The sequence below is a fragment of the Malurus melanocephalus genome, unplaced genomic scaffold (genome assembly GCF_030028575.1).
Source record: "Malurus melanocephalus ecotype Western Australia unplaced genomic scaffold, MMel_1.1 scaffold_117, whole genome shotgun sequence".
NCBI lineage: Eukaryota > Metazoa > Chordata > Aves > Passeriformes > Maluridae > Malurus > Malurus melanocephalus.
The window spans coordinates 183,617-208,110 of record NW_026623349.1 but is presented as its reverse complement, the minus strand read 5'-3'; the positions used below and the strand labels follow the sequence as shown (position 1 = coordinate 208,110).

Below are 24,494 nucleotides of genomic sequence, written 5' to 3'. Positions count from 1 at the left end.
CATCTGTCATATTAATATTTTTACCATTCCTCTCCTAAATGCAAATAATCCACATTATGGCCTATCAAGGGCAATCAGATACTACAAAGACAGGTAATTTATGAATATATATAATCATGGTATCACATTAAGAAAAAAAGAGATCTGACTGACTTAAAATTTAGGATGCACTCTGTACCCACCTTTTTTACAAGCAAACTTAGCTAATGCTGCAGTTGATTCATAAACTTTGAGGCAAGGGGTTTTATATTCTAACACTGAAGATAATACCTTAATTGAAACTCTATAACTTTAACTGTACACGACTTGAATAGAGAAAACTCAATATTYAAAACCACTTCAGAAAAATGGGGGATAGTCTATGTTGCAATGCCAGCAGGATTAGCTTTTGGGTGTCTTATGGGTGGGGAATCCTTTTGTTCTCACCCCTGATCCCCACCTGGGGCTACGCAGTGTGCTGTTGCTGTGCAGTCAGGGTGGCATAAGATTATCACGCACAGCAYTTATGTATTAAGCAAGATCTGCCTGAAGCTAGAACACAGATTCAATCACACTAATTAAAGGCCAGTATGCCAGAAGTTTCAAGAAATCCCAGCATTCTTTTCACTACTGTCTCCCTCAGCAGATGCAAAAAATCAAAGGAAGCTGAAAATTTTCTTACGTCTAAAGTGAAAGCTTTTAAATGATAGGGCACTTTCCAAACTTGCATCATATGAATTTGATTTCAAAAAACAAACAAGATAGTCAGGATGTGAAATGACATGTGATTTGCAATTCTGAAATCAAGTTTGCACATGTAAGTAAGACATGACTATTTTGTATTTTAAAATTTTAAGATAAGAAACTGATCTTGCTGTTGTTTAAATTAACACATATAAAAGTAATTTCACTTAGTTCAGTATGATCTGTATAAAAATCAATGCAGAAGAAGAGCATTGATTAAGCTGTGAAATCTGAATATTTTGACCAAGGAAACTTTCTGAAAGACTACTGTTGAAGACCAGCAGCTGAAACCAACATGTATTCTGTGTCCCAGTATGTATTCTTTGTCTTTTATCTTCTGAACAGACAAATACAACTATTCAATATCCTCTTTATAATTATTTAGGAGACTGGGATTGGGGTTGTTGTCTCTGCTTCATTTATCATCAGAACTCTGCTACTGCAAAAGAAAATACACCTAACATTTTTCATCCTTTCTATCAAAGATGGATGTTCATGCTCATGTTCACTCTACACACAGAAACTTCAGTGTCAGAGGAATTGAGCTTGTGAAAATCACTTTAGGCAGACACACTAGGAGGTTAATTGCTCTTACATATTGCTTTCACACTATAATTTTATGTGCAAGTAAAAATGTTCGAACGGAGCYTTGGTATATCTATGCAGCTATAGAGGGATGCTATTATTTTCCTCATTATATTTGTAAGAGTAGAATTGTCTTTTTTTCTTGTGAAATTTTGCATTTTCTCACTGAAAAAAAAGGAAAAGATCTTGACTAACCTGTTTGTTTTCATTCTGATGAGCCTGAAGGAAGAGATGTGTAAACACCTGTATTATTGTCATAACTTCTGAAGCTCCATCAGTTTCCATCAATGCTTTCCTAAATATTGAAAAGTTAGATATGACAGATCAGATTAGTCTGCCCATCACACAACTGTTAACTGAAATGAAAGAAAAAGGTATATTCTTTGTATGCTGTAGATTCAAACTGTGTCTGAGCTCATTACACCACTAACTTCACAGGCTTTTTGGACTTAATTTTTAATTTAAAAAAAAAACAAACAAACTGCATACACAACTCCTACAGAAAAACTAGACTTAGTAAATATATACAATATGCATGKGTACAAAGAATTTATCCTACCAATAGGGGGAAATAAGTATACAATAAAAAAGACTAGCACTACTTCATTAGCCAAATTTGGGATCTGATCAGTTTATTGTGTTCAGAGCAASTTTTTGCATGACTAACTTAAGCATTTAGTGTTTTGTGGGACTACATCCCATAGGCCACTGTAGAGGTTTACAAAGGTGAATACTTCCACTGGCTTCCACAGTGCAAAATAACCTTCAGCAATGGAGCAGGAAAACACACAGCAGCAATTTTCATTCTCTTATTTGAAAGACWTATAGTAAGTAGTAAGCAGAAAAAATGTTCAAAGCATGTTGCCAGTGGGATATGAGTATTAGAGAATTGTTTCATTCCTACCACAAGATTTGAAAAGCTGACACATTACTGTAACATAGAAATATCACAAAACTACAGGAAAATATAATCACTGATATAAAAAGAAGACATAGTACACGGAAACTCAAGACAGTCTTGGTGTATGGACTTCTGTACAGCCACACATAGCAAGAAAACACTGGCAAATAAAAGCAGGAAATAATATCACTGATAAAACAATTTAGCACAATTAACCTCAACATGCATGCTAATAGCAGGAAAAGTTACTACAGAAAGAGTCCTAATGCTTAGATCCATACTTCTAACAGAATCCTAACTCCAAAAATAAAAGAGGGTTTGTGCCAGCCATAGAAACCTAACACAGTTTCCAAGCAAGGAAGTATCAGCAGTTCTCTAAAATCTCACCGATGATTAAATCTGGAATAGCATCTACATGTCTGCACACCACTTGATAACAGCTGGAAGGATGTTAGAGAAATACAACAAAAATAAAMAGGGCTGCATAAACCAATTGGACTGCAAAAGCCAGCTAACATATACAGCTTTGTGTAAATATCAAGAAGAGCTGAGACACRGTATTCTTAAAACACATGAAGGTTTGAATACCAACAATGTAGAGGGACAAGCACACTAAGTAGAAACAATTCAAAGTAAAAAAATGGAGCAAAAATGTAGGCTTAGAAACAAGAAAACATAATTTTTAGGTCAATTTTGAACATTAATAGAAGTGCCAAGTTTTAYTAGGAAGTATTGTGTTGGACAAAGTCCTCCATTAGCTGGGAAACATAATTTTATCCAATTCTCCTGTCTACCAAAGAAAAGGATGAAAAAGAGTAATGAAGTCATGTGTTATTTTTAGAAAATATTTCATATACCATGACTTTAAATAAGCCAAGAAGATTGCATAAATTTTGTCTCCCTGTACCATCACAATATACAGCCTCCAGCCTAGGATATCAGTACACCTTTGCAGAAGTCATATCAATTTTTAAGGGCATCTCACTTTGGGAAAGTTATTAGTTTCAGCTCTTCAGAAAATRCTATCTGTGTGCATGGGACCAGAGCAACAAAGGACTGCCTGAGCAGTAGCTGCCTAGTGGCCCCACTCTCACAATACAGTGGTCTACAGTTTCTACAGCAAAAATTCTTCTGCTAGCGCCTGCACGAACCTAAACATGCACACAGACACACAGATGTCCCCAAACAGTGTGCTTGAGAGCTCTGTTTTCTTAAGAAGGGAAACACTTGATGAGCAAAGGATGTCAGGCACTAAATACATTATTGTTGTATCAAAACTGTTAATACTGATAACCCTGGCAGCAGATCTACTGAAAAGTAATAAGAAAGAAGTCATATGAAACAAAGAGAAAAAACCATTGAAAACTGAGTATGAGGATTGGAAGCACCCATATGGTAAATACTACTTCAAAATAATTTTAACGCATTCTAAACTKAACTCATTATTAAGAGGCAGCTCAATAGTTTAATGTCATAAATCCTGAAGACTATTAACAAAATGTAAAAATGGCAACACTGGTAAGTGCAAATGTTTTCACCAAATTCCACCTTCATGCTGGCATAGGAGAAGTCATTTCAGCATTTATAATTTCCATCTCAAAATTGTATTTCAACCACAAACCTCTACTGAAGTACAAAACAAATTGCAAATCTTAATGGCTAAAATRCAATGCAATCAACATGCAATCAATGACTATTATAATGTAACTTATATTTAAAGTTTCTAAGATTTTTAACATTTTTCATTATGTGCAGTGTACTACACAGAGGGGGACTTTAAAGCACACAGAAAGATACTGAAATAAAATGAAATTATAATATGCTACAGATTATAATATTGTTTCTTCTCATGAAGAAAATCTCAATGTTAAATGGGTCATTTAAAACTCTTCCCACTAAAATTTCAAAACTTACTTGAAAATTTCATTTACAATTCTGAAAATGGCAGGATGGCTTGCTGCTTTTGGCTGTTGATAAACAAATGAAAGAAAATTAGATATTGATAAGAAACGACTCACACAACTGCCACAGTATAATTTACAGCTTAACTCATGGATGCTGTTAAATAGCCATTATTAAACTGTAACTCTCAGATCAATTCGTAATAAACCCTCAGATTTTCTCAAGATTAGAATTCTTAGGATTCTCCACTGTGARACCAACCAGACTCAACAGCTGATAAATGCAAACACCTAGGATCCCAAGCTGCTTATGACAGCAATCAGTATAAACACTGAAGGTGGCAGAAAGAATAGGTTGTTGCATGCAATTGCTAGACACAAGACACAGRGAGCAGATTTTCAAAAAGCTTTTCTTTCCTCTTCGCAGACAGTCCTTTCTGGATTGTACTTTGAGACTCTTGCTATATCTTCAAAATTAAATTCCAGAAATGAAATTGATTTTATTGCCTTTGTTCTTTATAGTTTTGCATGCATTTTAGCCCAGGACATTTTTTCACAGTATTATTTTCTTTTCTCAACTTTAAAGTTGCTAGTACAAGCTAAATATGTCACTGAATTTAATTCTTGGTTTTTTTAAACTGGTGAAACTTTTACCATGCTACCACACAAAAGACTGCTTTGAGCAAGTTGTTACATTAAACACGCACCAGTAAACACACTGCTTTCTAATTTCATATTCTTACACTTTTACAGAACACCTAGAATAAAAAAGATTTACATATTCCCCAAAGTACTAAGTTAAAGCTTAAGTTAAAAAGCAAATCCTCACTTAGTGTTTCTGCACTTTGAACCTGAAGATTTGGTAAAAATATAGCTCTTGAACAGCCTAGAGTAAAGCATATTTAATAAAATGCATTCTATAAACTTTAGGAAGCATAGCATTTATAAAATGGCATTTATTAATGCAGCCTAAAGTGCATCATGAACTGCTGAGAACTGGTATGCATTTGTTTCAAGCTAAAAAGGACCAAGTAGAAAACTGATATAGTAAAAATATATGTAAATTATGTTTATTTAAGAAAAAATACTTGTAGCAATTATTATAATAATAGTAATAACAATACCAAGAATAAAATATTATCATTTTAATTGTACATAGGAAGAATGAGGACTTTGATTAATATGATCCCTACATGATAACATTGGAAACAAWCAACCATTACTAAAATCTGTCCAGAAAAGCTTCTCGTCTCCCTCAGTTGTGTCTGCCATCCTGGAAACAGGGGGCGGCGCCTCATTCTGCTGTTTTGCCCCATTTTCTTTGCCCCGGGGCTGCAGCCAGGTTGTGCTATCGAACGTGCGCCACCTCCTGCTGCCGAGCAGGCACAGCCGGGGCTGATCCCGAACTCGCACTGCCAAACCGCAGGGATGAGACGAGCAGGAGGCACGCTCCTCTCCTTGGGTTTTGGTGGCTTGTTTTTGTGAGTGTTCTTCTGTTTGTGTAGGGKTTTTTTGTTTTTGTTTGGTTGGTTGGTCTGGATTTTTGTTTTGTTTGTTTTGGTGCGGTTTTTACTTTGTTTTTTGAGCTTTTTTGTTTGGTTTTTTTGTTGCTTTTTTGGCTTTTCTCTTTAAGGAAAGATTGGACTAGATTGCCAGAGCTGCCTTCCAAACTCAACCATTCTTTCAGACAAYTTACCTACCTTTGATGATGTACCAACACACTGTTGCTTAAGACAGGTTGCATACAAACCAGAAAGGGTACACCATCACACCAGTTCACAATACCAAGATCAAATMCTAGTTCTTTAGAGTAAGTCCAAAATAAATGTGCTGTACACAACAATGAAAAAAAAACAAACCTCTCCACTTCTTCCAGCCAGACAGTAGCAATCTAACAGTACTCAGTATGAGAAATCATAGTTAATAGACCTTGGGATTCAATCTAAACTACAGAAATCAATATGAATTTCATCACTGCTGGTCAAAAGGGAAAAAACCAAACCAACCCCAAATCCCACTATTATCTAATTTCACAAGATTTTAATCAATGGACTGCATGAAATTAATTTGCAAGCACTCAGAGCATGAATGCTGTGATAGTGCAAAAGTCTGTGAGACAACTTGAAGATGCCTGTTGTGTAGCAGGACAAGAGCAGACAGCACAATTCTGCTACTGCSAGCAACAGTTCTGGAATTTTGGAGGAATGACTGTTTTCAGGTCAGATTTTCACAGTTTTCTTCCTGTTGACATTATCACCTTATGTTTTCAAAATAAAAAGGCATTTTACATTTTAATAATCTTGTCTGCAACTATTCAATGTTTTTGACAGAAATCAAACTCTATCTATTAGGAGCTTGTTCAATCACTTTTAACACGTGCACAATACTGACAGAAACAACTTATTTATAACACAACTGAATAAAAAAAATAAGAAAAAATTTTCTGTATCTACAGTAAGCAAATAAATGGGACAAAGAGGAATAGAATAATCTGCATTTTATTCACATCACAGAATACTCAAAAGTAGGAATWAACATAGGGAAATAAACATGCTCAAGGTCACACAGATTTGAGATGGTAACTCTTTGCATTAAGATTCACATGCAATTAAYTGGACACAATACTTCTAGACATTAAGCACATCTAGCTTTAAGAAATTACTACAGTACTGTATTTCAAATATTGTATTCCCCAACTGTATATTTGTAAATCCGATTTTTATACTTACTACTTCAAAAAAGGAAACGTCACTTTCTTCTTATAYGAAGTGACAAATGTGTTTTTGTTTTCAGGAATATATTTTGAAAGCACAAGTACAATTTTTTCAGAATTTTAAAAGCTCCTGAATCTATTGAAATCAAGAAGAATTTTCTCCATTCTTCCTCATAAACACCTATTTCATTGGCTCTTTCATTGGGGAGGGTTTGACTGCACAGAGCTCAGGGACAGCGGGGATAAGGCTGAATGCCTGTGGTGACAATCAGAGGGGTGGCCAACAAGGCAGAGAACCTGCTGGAGTCTGTGACAGAGCTCCCAGCCAGGCTCAGGGGGCAGCTGAGGTGTTCTGTTGTGGATGTTTCACGATCCCTGCTCTTGTGGGAGACTTTAACTCGCCAAATGTCTGCTGGAAACTCAGCACAGTGGAGAGGAGGCACTCGGGGAGTTCCTGGAGTGTGTGGAAGGGAATTCCTGACACAGCTGGTGAGGGAGCCTGCCAGGACAGTGCCCTGCCACATCTGCAGTTTGCRAACAGAGAAKGGCTGTGGGACATGTGGTGCTGGGGGGCCATCACTGGTCAGTGACCATGGAATGATAGTTTCTCTATTCTTAGTAAAGTAAGGAAGGGAATCAACAAAACCTCTACCTTGGACTTCCTGAGGGCAGACTTTGGTCTGTTCAGGACACTGGTTCAGAGTCCCTCAGGAAACAGCCCATAAAAACAAAAGGGTCTAGTYAGGCAGGACATGCTTTAAGAGGTACATTTTAAAGGCACAGGAATAGGCCACTTCCAGGTACCAATAGACAAACTGGCAGGGAAGACAACTACCCTGGCTGAGCAGGAAGATTTCACAGGAACTCAGAAAAAAGAGAGCTCATGACCTTTGGAAGAAGGGGCAGTCAATCAGAATGTCATTAGGTCAGAGAGAAAACTAGACAGGCAAAACCTGAGCTAGAACTCAATTTGGCCACTGCTGTGAAAGATTATAAATAGTGTTTTTACAAATACATGAACAACAAAAAAAGGGTCAAAGAAAATCTCCATTCCTTGCTGGACATGGAAGGGAACAGTCACCAAGGATGAGGAAAAGRCTGGGGTACATAATGCCTTCCTTTYCACAGTCTTTAACAGAAAGCTRTATTACCCCCAGGGYAGCCAGCCCCCTGAGCTGGTACACAGGGTGGGGAGCAGAACAATCTCCTGCAATCCAGGAACAAGCTGTTGGTGGCCTCTGTGCCACTCAGACAATCACAAACYGTGGGGTCAGGTGGGATCCACCCAAAGGTACTGACAGAGGTGACAGAAGTGCTCACTAAACCRCTCTCCWYCATTTGTCMTYAGTYCTGGCTAACTGAGGTCTCAGATGTCTGGAGGCTGYCCAGTGCAACACAGCTGCCTGAAAGGAGGGTGCAGCCAGGTGGGCCTCTTCTCCCAGGCAGCCAGTGACAGGACAAGAGGATGGTCGCAGGCTGYGTGTACATCAGGAAAAATTTTGTCAGTGAAAGGGTGGAAAAGCATTGGAACAGCACCAACATGGTGTAGGAGGCAGCATCCCTGGATGTGTTCAAAAAACAGCTGGATGTAGCACTTAGAGCTATGATTAATCTGACATGATGGTGCCTGGACAAAGGTTGGACTCRATAATCTTGGAGGTCTTTTCCAACCTTAATAATTCTATGATCCTAAACATGGAAAAGCAAAATGCAGCAAGAACAGATGGTTTATAAAGAAGCAGCCAACAAATTTTAAACCCTCTGAACCTATTGCACTTTTCTTGCAACATAACTTTGAAAGGAATGAACTACTTTGGAAAGCTATCTCAGAACCAAACACAAACTATAAATTACACTGATTCATTTACATCTCTTTTTACATACATGGGCTTTAAAAATCTGTATACATACATACGTATCTATCCACTCCTGGTAAAGCAAAAATACCAGTATGTGTCTACTGCGAGTTGTTACACATACAAACCTTAAAGTTACTTCAGAAAGGAAAACATCCATTCACCCAACTAATTCCAAGGAAGCTAAGAGACCATCTACAATGGTCACTTCACTTGTGTTTGTTACTTCTGAGTAACTACAGAATTTCCAATATTAACTTCAGTTCAGCTACAAAGTCACAAACATGATAGCATTCCATATAAACACAAGTTACTGGACCATCACACAACAATTATTCCTCAATCAAAATATATGAGGTACATATTAAGTTTCTCTCATAATGGAAGTACAGTGGTTTACAACTATCTGGGTACCTTAGTGCCGTGGCCTTGGCCATTTTTAGAGCTATGTGTGGGGGTTGGGCTGGAAARCAGCCTGGACTCAGACATGGTCAAAACAGCGCAGACTCGAGCTGGGCTGATGCAGCCAGTCATGGTATTGGATAAATGAAAGTATTCTACCAATAAAAGACAAAAACATGCTGCTTGGAGATTGGAGAGTGCCCAGCTGTGTCATCTGKCTGGGACCTGTTTGATTGGTGTGATTCTATGTGCGGGAAGATAAGAAAGTGCATAAAAAAGCATGCTGGTAGCAGTAGAGAGATAGAGAGCTGAATATCACTACAGCAAAAGGAGCTGGAAGAGAAGACTMATAAAGAAGCACCTGGACCTGCCTGCCTGCCTCTCGTGTGTCTTTCCTGYGCCGGGGATCTGCGGGGGCTCAATGAGGCAAATTCAACACCTTAGATCTCTGTGAGGTTTATGTACGGTCTGATTACTGTATCAAGATACTTGACTTAGATAAATTACTCTGATAATTCAATTATGAAAGAGTTTATTGAAATTTCCTTCTCATAATGTACTATAATCAAATCACTAACATATTCTGCCTATTTGTCCTTTAAAGGTTTTGTTCCAAACACAAAAGTAGAAATCTCGTTTTGTCTCATGGTTCCTCTATTATCATATCCATAAGGTAAACAGAGCTTACATCTTACAAATGCCAAAAAATGCACATCCACATTTCCAAATAAATATTCAAATATCTTTTAGGCAGGCTAGATTAWTTATACTGTTGGATTCCAAGTACTGACAGATCTAATGTCACACAAGTATCTTTACAGTGCCACGTAAATGTTGTAGAGAATATAATTATGCATTTAGAACACAATTTATGGATAATACTATTTTTCTTCTATACTGCCTCTCTGAACCATCTCATCCTATTRTTTTTAATTGTTATGACATCTCCCATTTACGCACCCTCTCTCTTATCAATGCCTATCAATCATCAACATCCAGCTGCCAACTGCTCTCAGCTTTATGGCTCCATTCATTCCATTCTTTGTCCACAGGATGTCCTCTCTAAACCAGCTTTCAAAGCTGCTGCACTGGTCTTGCCACTCTATGCATATCTTATTTTTAAAGCACAAAGTCTTTAAAGACAATCTGAGTGTGCTAGCACAGTAATGTTACATTCTTTTCAGAGATCAGGTCGTGAAGACAAGTATTAACATTTTAAATAAAAACCAAAAAAACAACACCTGAAACAAATATTTGACTTCTTTTTATATATTTATAACTTAGATTTAGATATCTTTTTTCCCTCAGCAGGTACTTGGCATAGTACCATATATTATATACAATTCACCGTGTATCTCATACAGAAAAATTAGGCGTAGACCCCATATAGAGCCTTGTCTGCTGCAATACCTAAATCCCCACATGACAAATGAACTGATGATGCCAAGCATTTATGAGATTCACAAGTATAACATAATAGTGGATCCCCCAAAATAAGAAATTTGGAGATTCAATGAAAAAAGAAGTATATTTAAAGGTAGCATTCTTTTCCTGACTAGAATACATACTCTGTAAGCAGTTTCAAAAGTGGAAAATAAGATACCATATGCCATTTTTAGTTCTSTCATTTTATGAAACATATAATTTGAGTGCAAAGCACACATGCTATTTCACATTGTAATTAACAATTAAATTTACATTTAGTGTTGCAAACTAGCTCATTATTTTGGAAAAAATACTGTGCCAGATTTTCTCTTAGGGAAGATAGGTGCTCTTGTAATAAGGCATTTGAAAACAAATTTTAATTACAGTTGAGCAAATGTTTTCCATTAAGAATTTTGTTCAGGTTTGCAAACAAAACCAAGTAACTAAGCAGTCCATAATAAAATAATCTACAAGGGATTCCAATTGTTTAGACTGCCAAACTACATGGGCATAGAGACTGAAGTAAAAAAAAAAMCAACCTTCCTGATTAGAGTCTATATTTTTTTAAGATAGAGAAATGTACTCAGCACCCTCACAAATGGGATTCTCATTTCTTTACCCATTCTTCATCACTGCACGAAATCTTATTTTCTCTTCTACCAATTCAGAGTAAAAGCTAAAAATAYGGTGATGTTTTAAAGACTCAAGATAAACAAATCATGTGTCTCATAATGGCCATTTATGCTGACATATGTCTATAGATTGACATATATGAAAACTGTCACTCTGAAGCATGAAAGAGCAGTATGAGATGTACTACATGTTGCACATACCAGCAGTGAGTCTTTTATGACACACGCCACTTCCTCCAGTGAATTCAACTGAATGGAAACCAACTGGTCTAAAAGATGTAAGGCAGCTTTTTCAAGGCTTGGTAAGTGACGGAGCCAGAGGCTGAAGACTGCTGATTCAGGAAGGGAGATCTTCTTCCTGGTTTAGAGAGAAAAATATTATTTTACCTGAGTAATTGGAAGGAAAACAAAAAAAAGTACCTTTTTTTTAAATATTGAGGAAAAAAGAAGGCACAAAGATCAACTGAAGCAAGAGAGATAAAATCTTATTTACAGTACCCTCTTTGATATCAAAACATAATAACAAAGAATGGCAGGAAATTACYATCATCTACAAATGCAACTTTGCCATGTTTAAAATGTAAAAATTTGCTCATGATCCCATCAAGTGGAAATAAAAGGTTAAGTCCAGAGTTTCCTTCCTCTCCAAAGAATGGTCCTGTCCCTAGACCTTTGTGCTCTCTCAAACCTGGACTAGTTTCTGCAGACAGCTACTGACAGATGAGCAGGAAAGTCCTGCATAATATTTCTGCTATACAACCAAAACATTACCCATCTTTGCAGAGAAATAAGGAAAAAAACCCCAAAGMAACAACAAAAAGGACAAAAAAGGAACAAAATGGGAAAAAAACTACTTAGAAGTAGCTAAGTCTTCGACGCACCAGTACTGACCAGAGCCATTTAAAAGACAAACAGTTAAGAAGATAGTTAYCTCTTCAGCTAAGGACTTCAGCTATTGCCCAGCTGACATAAAGTGTTGTTCACTACGGAAATAGGACCAGCACAAATCAAAMTATGCTAAACTATCCACCTGAGATATCACAGCAAAAACATCCTAGAATATCTTTGTAGCTGTTGTGATAGTTGCAAATTAAAGGCTAAAGCCAGAACAGTACATAAATAACAAGAAATATTTCCCTTGGTCTTGACTCAAGTTAAGATTAAAAACCCTAAAATTAGGCTGGACAGTACATGCAAACTAAAGCTACTGATAAAAAAAGAAAAATACCAGCCGAAAGAATACTAATCGCATTTTATAGCTCTCAAAATTCTGAATTTCATTTAAAAGTCTGTATTTTTTCCACTCAATACTATGTAATGACCTTAAAGTGTACATGTGGAGACAAGAAATATATTGTACTATCCAGAATTTCAAAACTGTAAAGCAATGCTCAATTTCAGGATGCTGTTTTATAATTACTGTTAAAGCACTTATGCAGATCAAAATAAATTAACAATGACAAGAGATTTAGCTAATTTTGCCACTACCAACTTTCTTCTTGTTTTTGTGGTAGCATGGTAGATATAGATATTATGGCAGGGAAAGAAAGCTACTAAGCTTTCATAGRAGTGTTGCAACTCTAAGATTTAAAAACCATATAGAAAGTTAAGTAGTGATTGCACTCCCACAGCTGAACTTGCAGATGGTCCCACTGGGACAATTCTGAGTTCTGTGGAGCCCTATATTCTGGGGTAGGCTTCACCCATGTTCAGAAAGAAGACATGTTCAGAACACAATGACAGAGTTAGGAAAAATAGAATTCAGTTGTAAGAGTAGGGGAAAAAAAAGTACAAGCACATTCACATTCAGACCACATGAGTTTCAGTGACAGTCCAGGAATATATCATGCAAAGCACATATGAGCCTGTATCTGCTCTCAGGKAAACCATGCACTTTGTTTGAGGACCCTGGCAAGAGTCACTTAGTCAAAGGCCATGTGAAATMAGATACTTTTGCTCACTGTGATAAGCAGCTCAGAAGTTAGGAAAAGAGACATTTATTTCAGTCAGAAGAACCTCTTATGACCACTCAAAGAACAGCCAGACTCAACAGGAATTGTTAGAAGTCTGCCATGATGGACTGCCTATCAGTTTATGATATGAGAAGAAGGCATCCATACAGAATCTGTGAGCTTGTTCTAAAAGCCTTCCAAACTGGTGGAACATGTACAATCTGAAGTCACAAAAGATGGACAAGGAAAAGACAGAAAGATATCTCAGTGTTTTTTGGGGACATCCTTTGCTATGAATCTCCCCATTTTTCATTCCTTTTCCTCAGTTTCTAGTAAACTGTATGGAGTAGTAATTATGGTTTTCCATTAATTATTTATTTTTGTCTGGAGCCCACAATGGACTACTACAAAAATCCTCATTGGATCATYATAAATCATGATGAGTACAGAGGAAGCAATAAAAACTGATTAAAAAAGGAGAGATATGGATAATTGATGTGAAGTGGTCACAAGAAACATTTTCTAGTACAATTTTTTTTTTTGTAATACAGCATCTCAGCTACAACTTTAATAAAGTGCAATTAAAAAGTGGCAAGCAAAAGTGGGCTGTGCTTTCCCTGACATCTTCCCTTTTCTGTCATAGCCAACCTTGTTGATGTCCCACTGCACTCAGTTGGTTTTCACATGTAGACTGATTTTATCAGAATGGTGCGTTTAGTAGTAGCAAAACAAGCAAAGCTCTATTGCACAAATTGCTCCTCTCAAACTTATTAAAACCAATCTGCTGAAAACCAGGAGAACTATAAATCTGGAGAACCAATTTCACAGCACAAGAAAGAAACAAGACACCGAAACCCCCAACCCACCTAAAAAAAAAAACCAAAAAAACCCAACAACAACAACAAAAAACCCAACTCCCCGCAAAAGAAACACAGAGAAAAAACCCTGCCAAAATAGTTATGAAAACAYCAAACATAAGATTCTATCCTATGCACAGAAAAATTAAAATTATTCCCAAAATAACAAGTTAGGAATGGTAATATATGACAGGTAAATTACATTTCTATGAAAAATTATCACTATTTCTACAAAATTCCTAAAATCTATTGAAGGTTTAACCTCCTTTTTAGGGAATAGGCGGGACAAAGTCCCAGTCAATATCGAAAGATTTTATGCCACAATTTGTGCGTCAGCAATATAAAATTCTGCTTTGGCCCACAGCCTCAGCTCTGCTACTCAACTGCAAGGGAAATATTTTATTAGAAAGCAGGTGTAKGGTGCATTCAGCATACAAACCTAGAGAAAACACATTTATATGAATTAATCTTTATGAAAAAGCAAAACAATAATACAAACCCTGCTACTTACTTTAAAAAGGCCTCATTCACAGCCTCTAGAAACTCTGAACTGAGAATTTCTTTTGAAGAACATCCATGGTAAAGAAGCAGAGTTTCCAGCAATGGAGTTAGATCMGGCAAAGTAATGAGAGGGACACAGAAAATGGACACAGCATTCACACGACTGGCTAAAATGCTGAGGGGAAAAAATAGACACAGTTCATGTTTCAGAAAAATCACAACTTTAAGTTCTAAACTGTTAAGCTAAAAAGAAGGACATTAATTAGTTACAGAAGACTACTTGTAAGAGATGCATAGCTCATTGCTGAATTTTACATTTACTAGAATGACTGCTGACATATCATTCCATACTGTGTGACRAATGTTAAGAAGGCGGATAAAATTTTGCTTTATAAGTGCTCAAAGAAAACCATGTGAAGGATATCAACACAATTCTGAATTGAAGCAAATTGTGTTGGCTCCTTCACCCCCATCCTTCCTAGTGGACAATGCTTTATCTTTCCCAGGGTCAGTGAAGGAAGATTACAGATTCATAGCTCCCATGTAAATTTCCTGGAGCCTTGGAAGAGACAACCTAGATGCTTTTCAGGCCTACTATTGCTTTYTTAACCTCTCTCTCCTCTCAACAGAAACAATTTATGAATCTTGCTGTCTACAAGTGCTGAGCTGAAAAATTTTTATCTTACACATCTACAGCTCAAGGAACATGTAGCACACAAACCACTCACTGGACCATCTAACTAAAACTACATGGTTGGAAATGATTAAAGACAGTGGAATCTGGAACATAAAGATAATATGGAACCTTTGGAACATTAAAAATAGTTAAATGACAGAGACTAGCTTTGCAAAAGAAAATCCCAACTTTCACAGAGTATATGTTGTTTTTAATACCTGAAGGTGTACCTTTGACAGGAAAACACTTATAAAAGACCGAGAACTATGAAATACTGAATTATAGCAAATTAAAAGACACTAGATTGTTTGTAAAAGGCTTCCCCAAGTTTCTGCAAGCTTCTCCTGATTGCAATGTTCACTAAAAGAAGTGCATACTCTGCCAGAACSTGAAAGTATTTTCTTTGCAGAGTAACCAACACTGCCTCTGAAGCCCTGAGGTGAGAATTAACAGGCTACTCAGCAGTGTGGACATGAGGTACTAACCATTATCATTCAAACAGAGAGAGAAATAAAACATAACACATTTTCAAAGATGTAAATTTCTGAGTAATTACCTGATTTAATATGGGTTTAAGGTTTCTTACGCTGAAATACTTCGAAATGTACTTTTGCTACAAGTGTTTTCGTAGGAAGGGTACTTACTGGGATGATCTTATCATGCAGCAGTGTTTTTCAGGATACACAGACCTGAAAACTCTAGATCAGTCTCCTTTCCAAAATTTTGTTTCTAATTATCCAGGATTAGCAAAGTTTAGCAGATTAATTTACTCTTACTTAAACCCAGAAGAAAGACCCTCTAAATGCAATTTTCTTCTACAYAATCTTCAAAATATGTTCTTGGTGGATGCTGCACAATGCATTCCACTACGTACAATGAATTCATACAGACATTGTCATTTTTAAAACATCACTAAATGGAGAAAGGAGAAAATGTACACCTCTAAAAGCAAACTACTTTTGTCTCTGGAATTTGAATGAACGGCCATATCATAATTTCTACACTGATAAATCCACCTAAGTACGAAGTTTTCCCTATCTCCCCATAGTAATCAGGTATTTCCCTTCCTAGCAGTCTCAACCAGCTTTTCAGCTAAGTCTGTTTTACCCTACTTTTCAAAAGGTGAGTGTTTATTTCCTACATGGAATGAAATATTGCGATACTTCTCATTAACTGCATCCATTATTTTAATACTAAAATCAGCTCTAAATGAATTCAGCTCATTTAATCTTCCTTACCAAATACCTAGGTGCAAAGAGCCGAGTTTTTGGCTCATGATACAAGAAAGGTAATTCAATCAGCCTCTTCTTTAATGTAATTTTACAAGCTATGTAGTGTAAAATAGGTAATAAAACTCATTTCTTCATAGCGTGCCTTTTGATTCCGGAGGGCAACAGAATGTGAGCAGGCATTTTCTTTAATTCAATTCCTTAACTATTAATTATTTCAATTTTTTTAATATTTTAATTATTTTATTTAATTATTAGTTATTTTATTATTTAATAATAACAACAATAATTTTATTTCATTTCTAACACTATTGTAATTATTTAATCACTAATAATTTAATTATTAACAAGTATTGCTGATTTATAGGTATTATTCCATTATTAATAATTTAATCTAATAAATTGAATACTTAAAASAGAAGGCACAACTTGAACTCATAGCTTATATTAAAAACATCTATCCTTATTTTTTCTTTTTTTTAGCACCAATTCACTTAGTTTACATGAAATTGAAAGGATCTACTGACATTCAAATGAAGTTAAAGTACACAAAAGACTATGATCTGCATTTCAAGCTCAGCAAAAAGGTACAAATCACTCAGAAAAAAAGGCATGATCATGTCAAAAACAGTGACAACAGCAGTATTAGGTAAATGATCTTTGAAGGTCCCTTCCAACCATTCTGACTCCTAAATTAAATATAAACTCTTACCTGAAGCCCAGCTAAAAAAGCTTGTCTACTCCTTAAATTATCTACACACATGTCCAAAGCTTTTCAACTGAAGCCAAAGTGCCCAAGACTGTAAAATGATCCTCATTGTACTGCAATGTTCCAAACCAAAACATATCAAAATTATGTTTACAYAACACCTACCTCCCCGGAATATTAAGTCCATTGAACCGGTTTTCTCTGAGTTCTGTTACTAATGAAAATACCATCTGTTAAATACAATAAGAATAAATAAAATAAAATACATTAAATTTACTACCAGTAAGCAAACAGTTGCATGGTTTTCTGTGTTACTGATATACTGTAAAGGTTAGTAACTTTCTCTGTTCATCTATTTTGATTTTTAAACTTTGTAACTATTGATGTCAAATTAATGCTCTCCAAATCACTGAACAARCTGTGCTGCAAAATTTTATTTTAACACATTATATGCCTTATATGTTTTAAAACTCATTTTAGCTCTGCGTCCTCAAGAATTAAGGCAAAACCTTCAGAAAAACATTACTAATAATTTTTACAAGCTTTATTGTATTATAATTAAGAAATGTTATTTTCCCTATTTTTATATCTCTTAAACATGAAAGTGACTTTACCTAACATGTAGAGCTCATCTCCCATTTTAAATGTAGTGGATACAGTAAAGAAAATATTCAGAAATTATATTCTAACACATAAAATAATAAATATAATTTTAACTTCATGGAGAAAAAAACCAGGGTTTTTTTTGTTATAGCACAACAGCAACAGGAATTTTGTTTTTATGAACATCTATTACAGTGTAATCTAATAAAAAAAATCTCATTTGTCCAGAGATCTTCCACTTCATTTTTTCCCTTAAAAGGTTGTAAAAGTAACCGAGGTAAGAAAAGATAAACCAAGTTCAGTTCATGTTCCTTATCACAATGACAGCTCCATGTATGTGCTTATAAACTGGTGATTTATTATTAACAAAATCTCAATTACACAAAATACTTACATTTTTAACCAAGTGACAATAATAATCTTCTGACGTGTAGCCCAGAGTTGATATGAATGTACTAGTTTCAGCTTCACTACTTTCCCACTTAGAAGAAGAAAGGAGATGGCACAGCAAACTCTGAGAAATCAACAGAATGGCAATAATATCAGGCTACAATAGGCTAWGTAAAAAGATATGACAGCTATTGAATATCTAGGGTAACAACTTTTAATCAGCTGTGGCCATTTTTTGCCATTGACACAGAGGAACAGGCAGCTCCCACCAACCATAAGGAAAATGCTGCAGGTGCTGCAATCAAATGTGGGCTCACATACACACCATATCATTTCAGTAGCTGTTCAATAGCAATGGAGACCATTCATACCAAAACCAGATAGATATTTGCTAAGTTTCAGCTCTCTGGGAGCCATTTCAATCATCTGTAGTCTGATCAGTACTGTGATCAAGAAGAGAAAGTGTGGAATTAACTAACATCTACTTTTCCAAATCACTCTTTCAAGATATTCCGGGATTCAAGGTCTGGCCTCATAATGTCATTTGCTTAATTTCCTATTATCTTGAAAAAATAATGATAAAATCTTAGCTTGACATTCTCTACCAATTTCACTACAAAATGCTTTACATCTCATTAAAACCTTTTAAGTACATCATRCAGTAATTTAAGCAATCCTTTAATGATAGGGTCTAAGTCCGATTAACACGTTTGGCACACCGGTTCTGCAGGCAGGTACAGAAGGACTCTGCACATAGTACTCGTGCTTTCCCAATTCTCCAGCACTGTACTGAAGCTCTGCTGTCATTTGGACATTTCTTATACCCCAGCACCTTCCCAAGCAATCACATTTATGAAAACCAAAAGTGCCAAATCTTAAGCAGGTTTTTGCATCCTGGTATCACAACTGAGCAGTGGTAGCTCTGTGTTGGTTATCCAATTATCTGCTCTGTATTTATTACAGCTTTTGTTTCTTCYTGCTCTTGACTGCTACATGCTGATRTAACAACAGYACATTGCCCTTTCCAGGGTTCATTTCAGGACTTTATGTATCATTGACACTTGAAGTATAAATTACACGTTATATAGSACTAAGTATATCAAATTCTTTATAACAGAGATTAGTAYACATTGAAAAAGGCCTACATTTAAAAAATGTATGATTAAAGGAAAGTTCAAATGAAAGCTCTGTGACTTCCACAGTTTTAGCCTGCTTCATTCTATGCATTCTTTCTAATAAAAAGAGGAAAGAGATTTTGAGACAAAAAAAAAATTCATTGACTCATTTTCTCCTTTCAGAAACTCAAGTGTTTACCCACACTGCTTTGAATATCCCTAAGTAACAGTTTCAGAAGGCCTGGAATTAGATATATTCAATCCATGTTTGATTGATGTCAGAGAGAAGAATCACCAGAAGAACACCAAACACCTGAGAAAACTCGTTATTACCAAAATAAGTAACAAACGCTTGGGATACCTTATTCATTGTACTTTAGGATTCACTTACTGTCTTGAAGAGCTGTGTTAAATGCCTAAATATCCTTTTCCTTCCTGTAAACCTCTTTTCCTAAATAAAGAGAAACTGCTGTTCTATTGCCATYCGGTGAATTCCCTAAAACCAACAAGGAGGAGAAATGCTGCAGCAAAAGAGAGTTTCAAAGTAGTGACTTACATTCAATTTTTGCATTCTTAAGACATAAAAGAGCAGATTTTCAAAATGTAAAAGCCTCTAAATATGGAAAAAGTGAAAGCTAAAATCTCTTAAACTGTACAATCTCCAAACAAGCCTTAATCAATATTAATAAAAACCTTATATATTTTCAGTCTTGTGCAGCTATTACTTAAGTTAAATTTTCTTTTCAGAACACTATCGAGGGTTCAATCAGTTCCTACAAAATAGGACAGTTTGCCAAGTAGAATGAGATAAGGGAGCAAACTACAAGTCTAAAACAAAATAAGAGGTATTACAACAACAAACTTGGGATGACACTTTTGCTAGAGATAAGGATGGGGCTTGAAAAACACCAAGCCTGTTGCATTGTCTAGTGAAAGACTTACAGAAAAGCTTGACCAGCGACAATGAAAAAAAACCCCTCTGAAAAGGATTTCACAGGTTGTCATGGCAGCTAACGACAACTAAATGAGAGAGTAGCATAAAACCCCATATATTCACCTTAAACACTGCAAAATTTATTATCTAGTGACCCTTTCTGTAACCAGAATTTTCATAAGGATAAAAATAATCAAACACTCTTTTTGTGAAAAGAAATTTCAAAACTACTTTTCCCTACCTTTGTGTAACATTAACCAAGCAATAGAAGAAATGAGAAGCCAAAATTACTTCAGATCATCAGTCTACATAAGTCCTGCAACACTTTCCTGAGCTGTTTTTTGGTTTGGTATTGTATTGGGGTTTTGTTTGTTTATTTACTTGTTTGAGCTTTTTTGTTGTTTCATTTTCCATTTACTAGATCCATGCAAGAAATTTGCAGATTTTTTTCCTGAAATACATGAAACCTCTGAACAGCCAGAAGGGGGCAAGGGAAACACAGGCAAGGAGATACTGTAGTCATGATGAAAGGAGCTATTAGGTATTTATATAAGACAGATTCATATTAAAGATGGAAAACACTTAAAATTCAGCTCCAAGTCTTATTTTCATTTTACTAAAACTGCTGCAGTGGAAAGTCTGAGACATAGGGATGATATTGCATGATAAATATCTGCAACAAAGATATTTGTTAACCAATTAATAAATTAAAGCATTTGTCTTTTTCAGTTTAAAAGYTTACTTGCTTTTCTAGAACACATAAAGAAAGGTCTCTCTAGAAAAAGTATCTTATTTACTTCTTACACAGTTCTGTTTGTGAGTGATAATTCTTTTACTACTTTATATTAGCAGAGAACTGTCTGAAAGAAAAATTAAGGTTGTCGCTTCAGTCATAATAGATGGTAAGCTGATAGGATAAGGATTATTTAGTATCTCATCAATGAGATGGCATTGGCTGGGATAGTAGGATTGAGTGCACCACTAGCAAATTTGCAAATTACACCCATATATGTGGTGCAGTTGATTCCCTGTGGGAACGGATGTCCTCCAAAAGTATGAGGGATGGGCCTGTGTGAACCTCAGGAAGTTCAATAAGGCCAAGTGAAAAGACCAGCGCCTTGGCTGGGGCAATCTCCAGTATCAATCATCAGGGATCAATGGATTGAGACCAACCCTGCAAAGAAGGGCTTGGAATATTAATAAATGAAAAACTGGACTTGCAGCTCAGAATTCCAGAAACACTGTAACAGGTTGTCCAGGGAACTGCTGGATGCTCCATCCATGGATATAYTCAAGGCCAGGTTGGATGGGGCACTGAGCAACCTGGTCTAGTAGAAGGTGTCCCTGGCAATGATAAGAGGGTTGTACTAGATGACAGCTGAAAGTCCCTTCCAACCCAAGCCATTCCACAAGCCAATGATTTGTGTAAGTTGAACTGTTWCTTAAACCAAGTAGCTTTCAGCTGTTCTATCACAATCCTCCCAAAAGGTGTGGAAAGGGTAGAAATAAATCTTGTATCTCATAAGGTCCAATTAAAGACAATTTTTTTCCCACATTATTTTTCCAGCAACTTAGGTCAGCTGGAAAAATTAACTCAATACTTGTGAGAAACGCAATTTTCCAGTTAGAACATGAAAAGATAAAAGAAGCAAATTATTCCAAGAGACATGTCTTGGAATAAGAGAAAAGAAAGTCTGACTGAGAACAAAAGAAAAAAGAAATCAGGTAATTATTTTCTTATATTTGTCCATCCTCTTTCATCCTATATATTATTAACTTCATTATCAAAAAGAGAGTGGAAACCATAAATGGCAATGAAAACCGTTGGGTTTGAAGTTCACAAAGTTTAAAATCCAGTAATTCTCAGGTCTAAAGGGTTATTTCACATCATACTGTAGAATTTGGTTAAAACTAGCTCCAAGACTGAGTGGAAAACAACATTCTCTTACATTTAAGTTTCTTCATTCATTTTTGAGATTAACTCTTTCAGAAAGTACTATAGAGAATTTTAAAGATTTCAKATTTTCTCACATATATAGGAAGCAATACAAATATCCAAACGTAGTGATAGGTTCCATTATTACATTATGAATCATCCCAAAAAGCATTTTGGAAAAGAAAAAAAATCACAACATATTACACAGCCACAGTATGGGTTTCTGGGGTCAGAGAGATCAGTAATTTGACACTGGTGACTTTTAAGGAATAATTTCAAGCTCAACACCTAAAAGGTATTCAACTACATGATGAGAAAATTGTCACTATTAAATGCACTCCTGTATTGATACCAGTCACAGATCCTACACTACTCCACCAAAATTAACAGCTGGAGATCTACATAAGCATCATTTATTTCTGGCAAAYAATCAATTGCCACTCACTGTTTAATCCAGTAACACCATATTCTACGTGCCAGGCAAATGGATCAATCTGCAGCAGAAATGATGCATACAAACAGAAAAGTTAACAAGGTGTCGCTTATTTTTGCATTTTGAGAATCAAAGAGTCTGATTCTGGAAAATGAACAGGAGTCAGGCATACTGTAACAGCAGAAGTGACTTTTTTCTTGATTTTCTTCACCACTGAAGCCTAGGATTAAAGTTCTGTGACAAAATCCCATTTGACCTGAAGCTGAATTTATGGATTTTTATAAAGCCCTCACAATGATCCACTACTTTGAGCAACCTTGCCAATGGCTTTATTTTACTGATGCAATTTTACTGAGTAATACTCCAGGCAATTCAATAACTACTGCTGCAGAAAGATTTCTATTATCTTTAACAAGCAGATAATCCCACGATCATTAGCATAAAGACATAAACTCATTTCTCTATCAATGTAAGCACACTGCTTCATATCTACAAGATCCTATAGAAGAGGCCTGAATTAATAKTTACTTCTCTACACTTACAGATTGCCTACAAGGCTATTCCAAATTAACTCACTCTGGGAAAGTGGAAGGAATGAGAACAGTGTTTTGCTGCTTATGACCCCACCCCCTCTATCTGTGAGTAAAGATATCCCGCAGTAAAGCTGTCTTGTTTAACTAACCTGGTCTCCTTCTCTGACAAGGTGGCATTCTAGTGGATGAGGAAAAGGCTGCCCAGGATTTTGTCTACCTGGACCTTTACAGATTCATGGAATTATATTCTGAGTTGGAAGGGATCAGCAAGGACCATCAAAATCCATCTTCTGGCTCAGCACCGGATCAGTTCAAAGAGTCACACCATGTTCCTGAGAACATTGTCCAAACACTTCTTCAGCTCTCTCACTGTGCTGTGGCCACTTCCCTGGGGAGCTAGTTCCAASGCCCAACCACCCTCTGGGTGAAGAATCTTTTTCTAATACCCAACCTAAACCTCTATGACACAACTTCATGCCATATCCTCGGGTGCTGTCCCTGGTTGTTAGGAGTTTGGTGCCTGCCCCTCTCTTCCCCAACGAGATCTTCCCTTAGTCTCCTCACTGAAGATCCCAATGAGGTCTCCCCTCAGTCTTCTCTCTTCCAGGCTGAACAAAGTAACATCTCCCACTCCTTGTATGGCTTCCTCTCTAGACCCTTCACCACGTTCATATATTAAGTAAAGCCTYTGACACCATTTCCCACAGCATTCTGCTGGAGAAAATGGCTATTCATTGCCTGAATGAGTGTATCCTTTGCTGCATGCAAAACTGGCTGGATGGGCAGCCCAGAGAGTGGCAGTGAATTAAGTTACATCCCATTGGTGTCCAGTCACTACTGGAGCTCCCCAGGGCTCAGTGTTGAGGCCATTCCTGTTAAAAATCTTTATTAATGATCTGGACAAAGGGAACGAGTGCGTGTCACAACCCATTGCTACAGGCTGTGATACTCTTTATAGGCTCTCAACAGGCTGAACAAGACACCAGACCACATGTCAGGAAACTTGTATTTTACTSTATAGTTGTCTTAACAACAGCAACAAGCCCACTGCCTAAACCGAAAAGGTGCTGGCTAGCAAGCCCTCAAATACTTACAAGAAGAGGTGCTGGCTACCAAGTCCTTATACACCAATATTCAAAGGTTCTGGCTCACAAACCACAACACCTCAACTCAAAGGTGCTGGTTAACAAGCCATAACACACCTCCACTATCTCCCCCACTCCGACAACAAAGTTCAGTACGGCAAAAGGGATAGGACAGGATATGATTCACTTAGGCAAAGCAAGAGAAGAACAAAAGTCATTAGATCCAGTGGTCCTATTGTGTGCATGGCCCACAGCTGGGCTATCAAGACAAAGAAAACCAAACAGAAAGATAAAGAAAGAGAAAAAAGAGAGAGAAAAAAAAGGAAGAGGGGACCAGATTCATTCCCTTTACAGTTCACCTGGTGCATGCCTCTTATGTAAATTARGCTTATCACAGTTTTGT

At 36.5% G+C, this 24,494-nt stretch overlaps 1 protein-coding gene across 3 annotated transcripts in view; it reads right to left on the bottom strand.

The window, feature by feature from the left end:
• Positions 1-24,494, bottom strand: part of FANCC (FA complementation group C) — a 78,247-nt gene that overhangs the window by 13,841 nt on the left and 39,912 nt on the right. For all 3 annotated transcript variants that reach the window (XM_057369982.1, XM_057369980.1, XM_057369981.1), the window contains exons 5-10: positions 18,060-18,179; positions 17,228-17,292; positions 14,459-14,623; positions 11,340-11,496; positions 4,124-4,176; positions 1,504-1,603 (exon numbers count right to left, since the gene is read on the bottom strand). In XM_057369982.1, the coding sequence (XP_057225965.1) occupies positions 1,504-1,603; positions 4,124-4,176; positions 11,340-11,496; positions 14,459-14,623; positions 17,228-17,292; positions 18,060-18,179 (660 nt within the window). The remainder of the gene's footprint in view (positions 1-1,503; positions 1,604-4,123; positions 4,177-11,339; positions 11,497-14,458; positions 14,624-17,227; positions 17,293-18,059; positions 18,180-24,494) is intronic.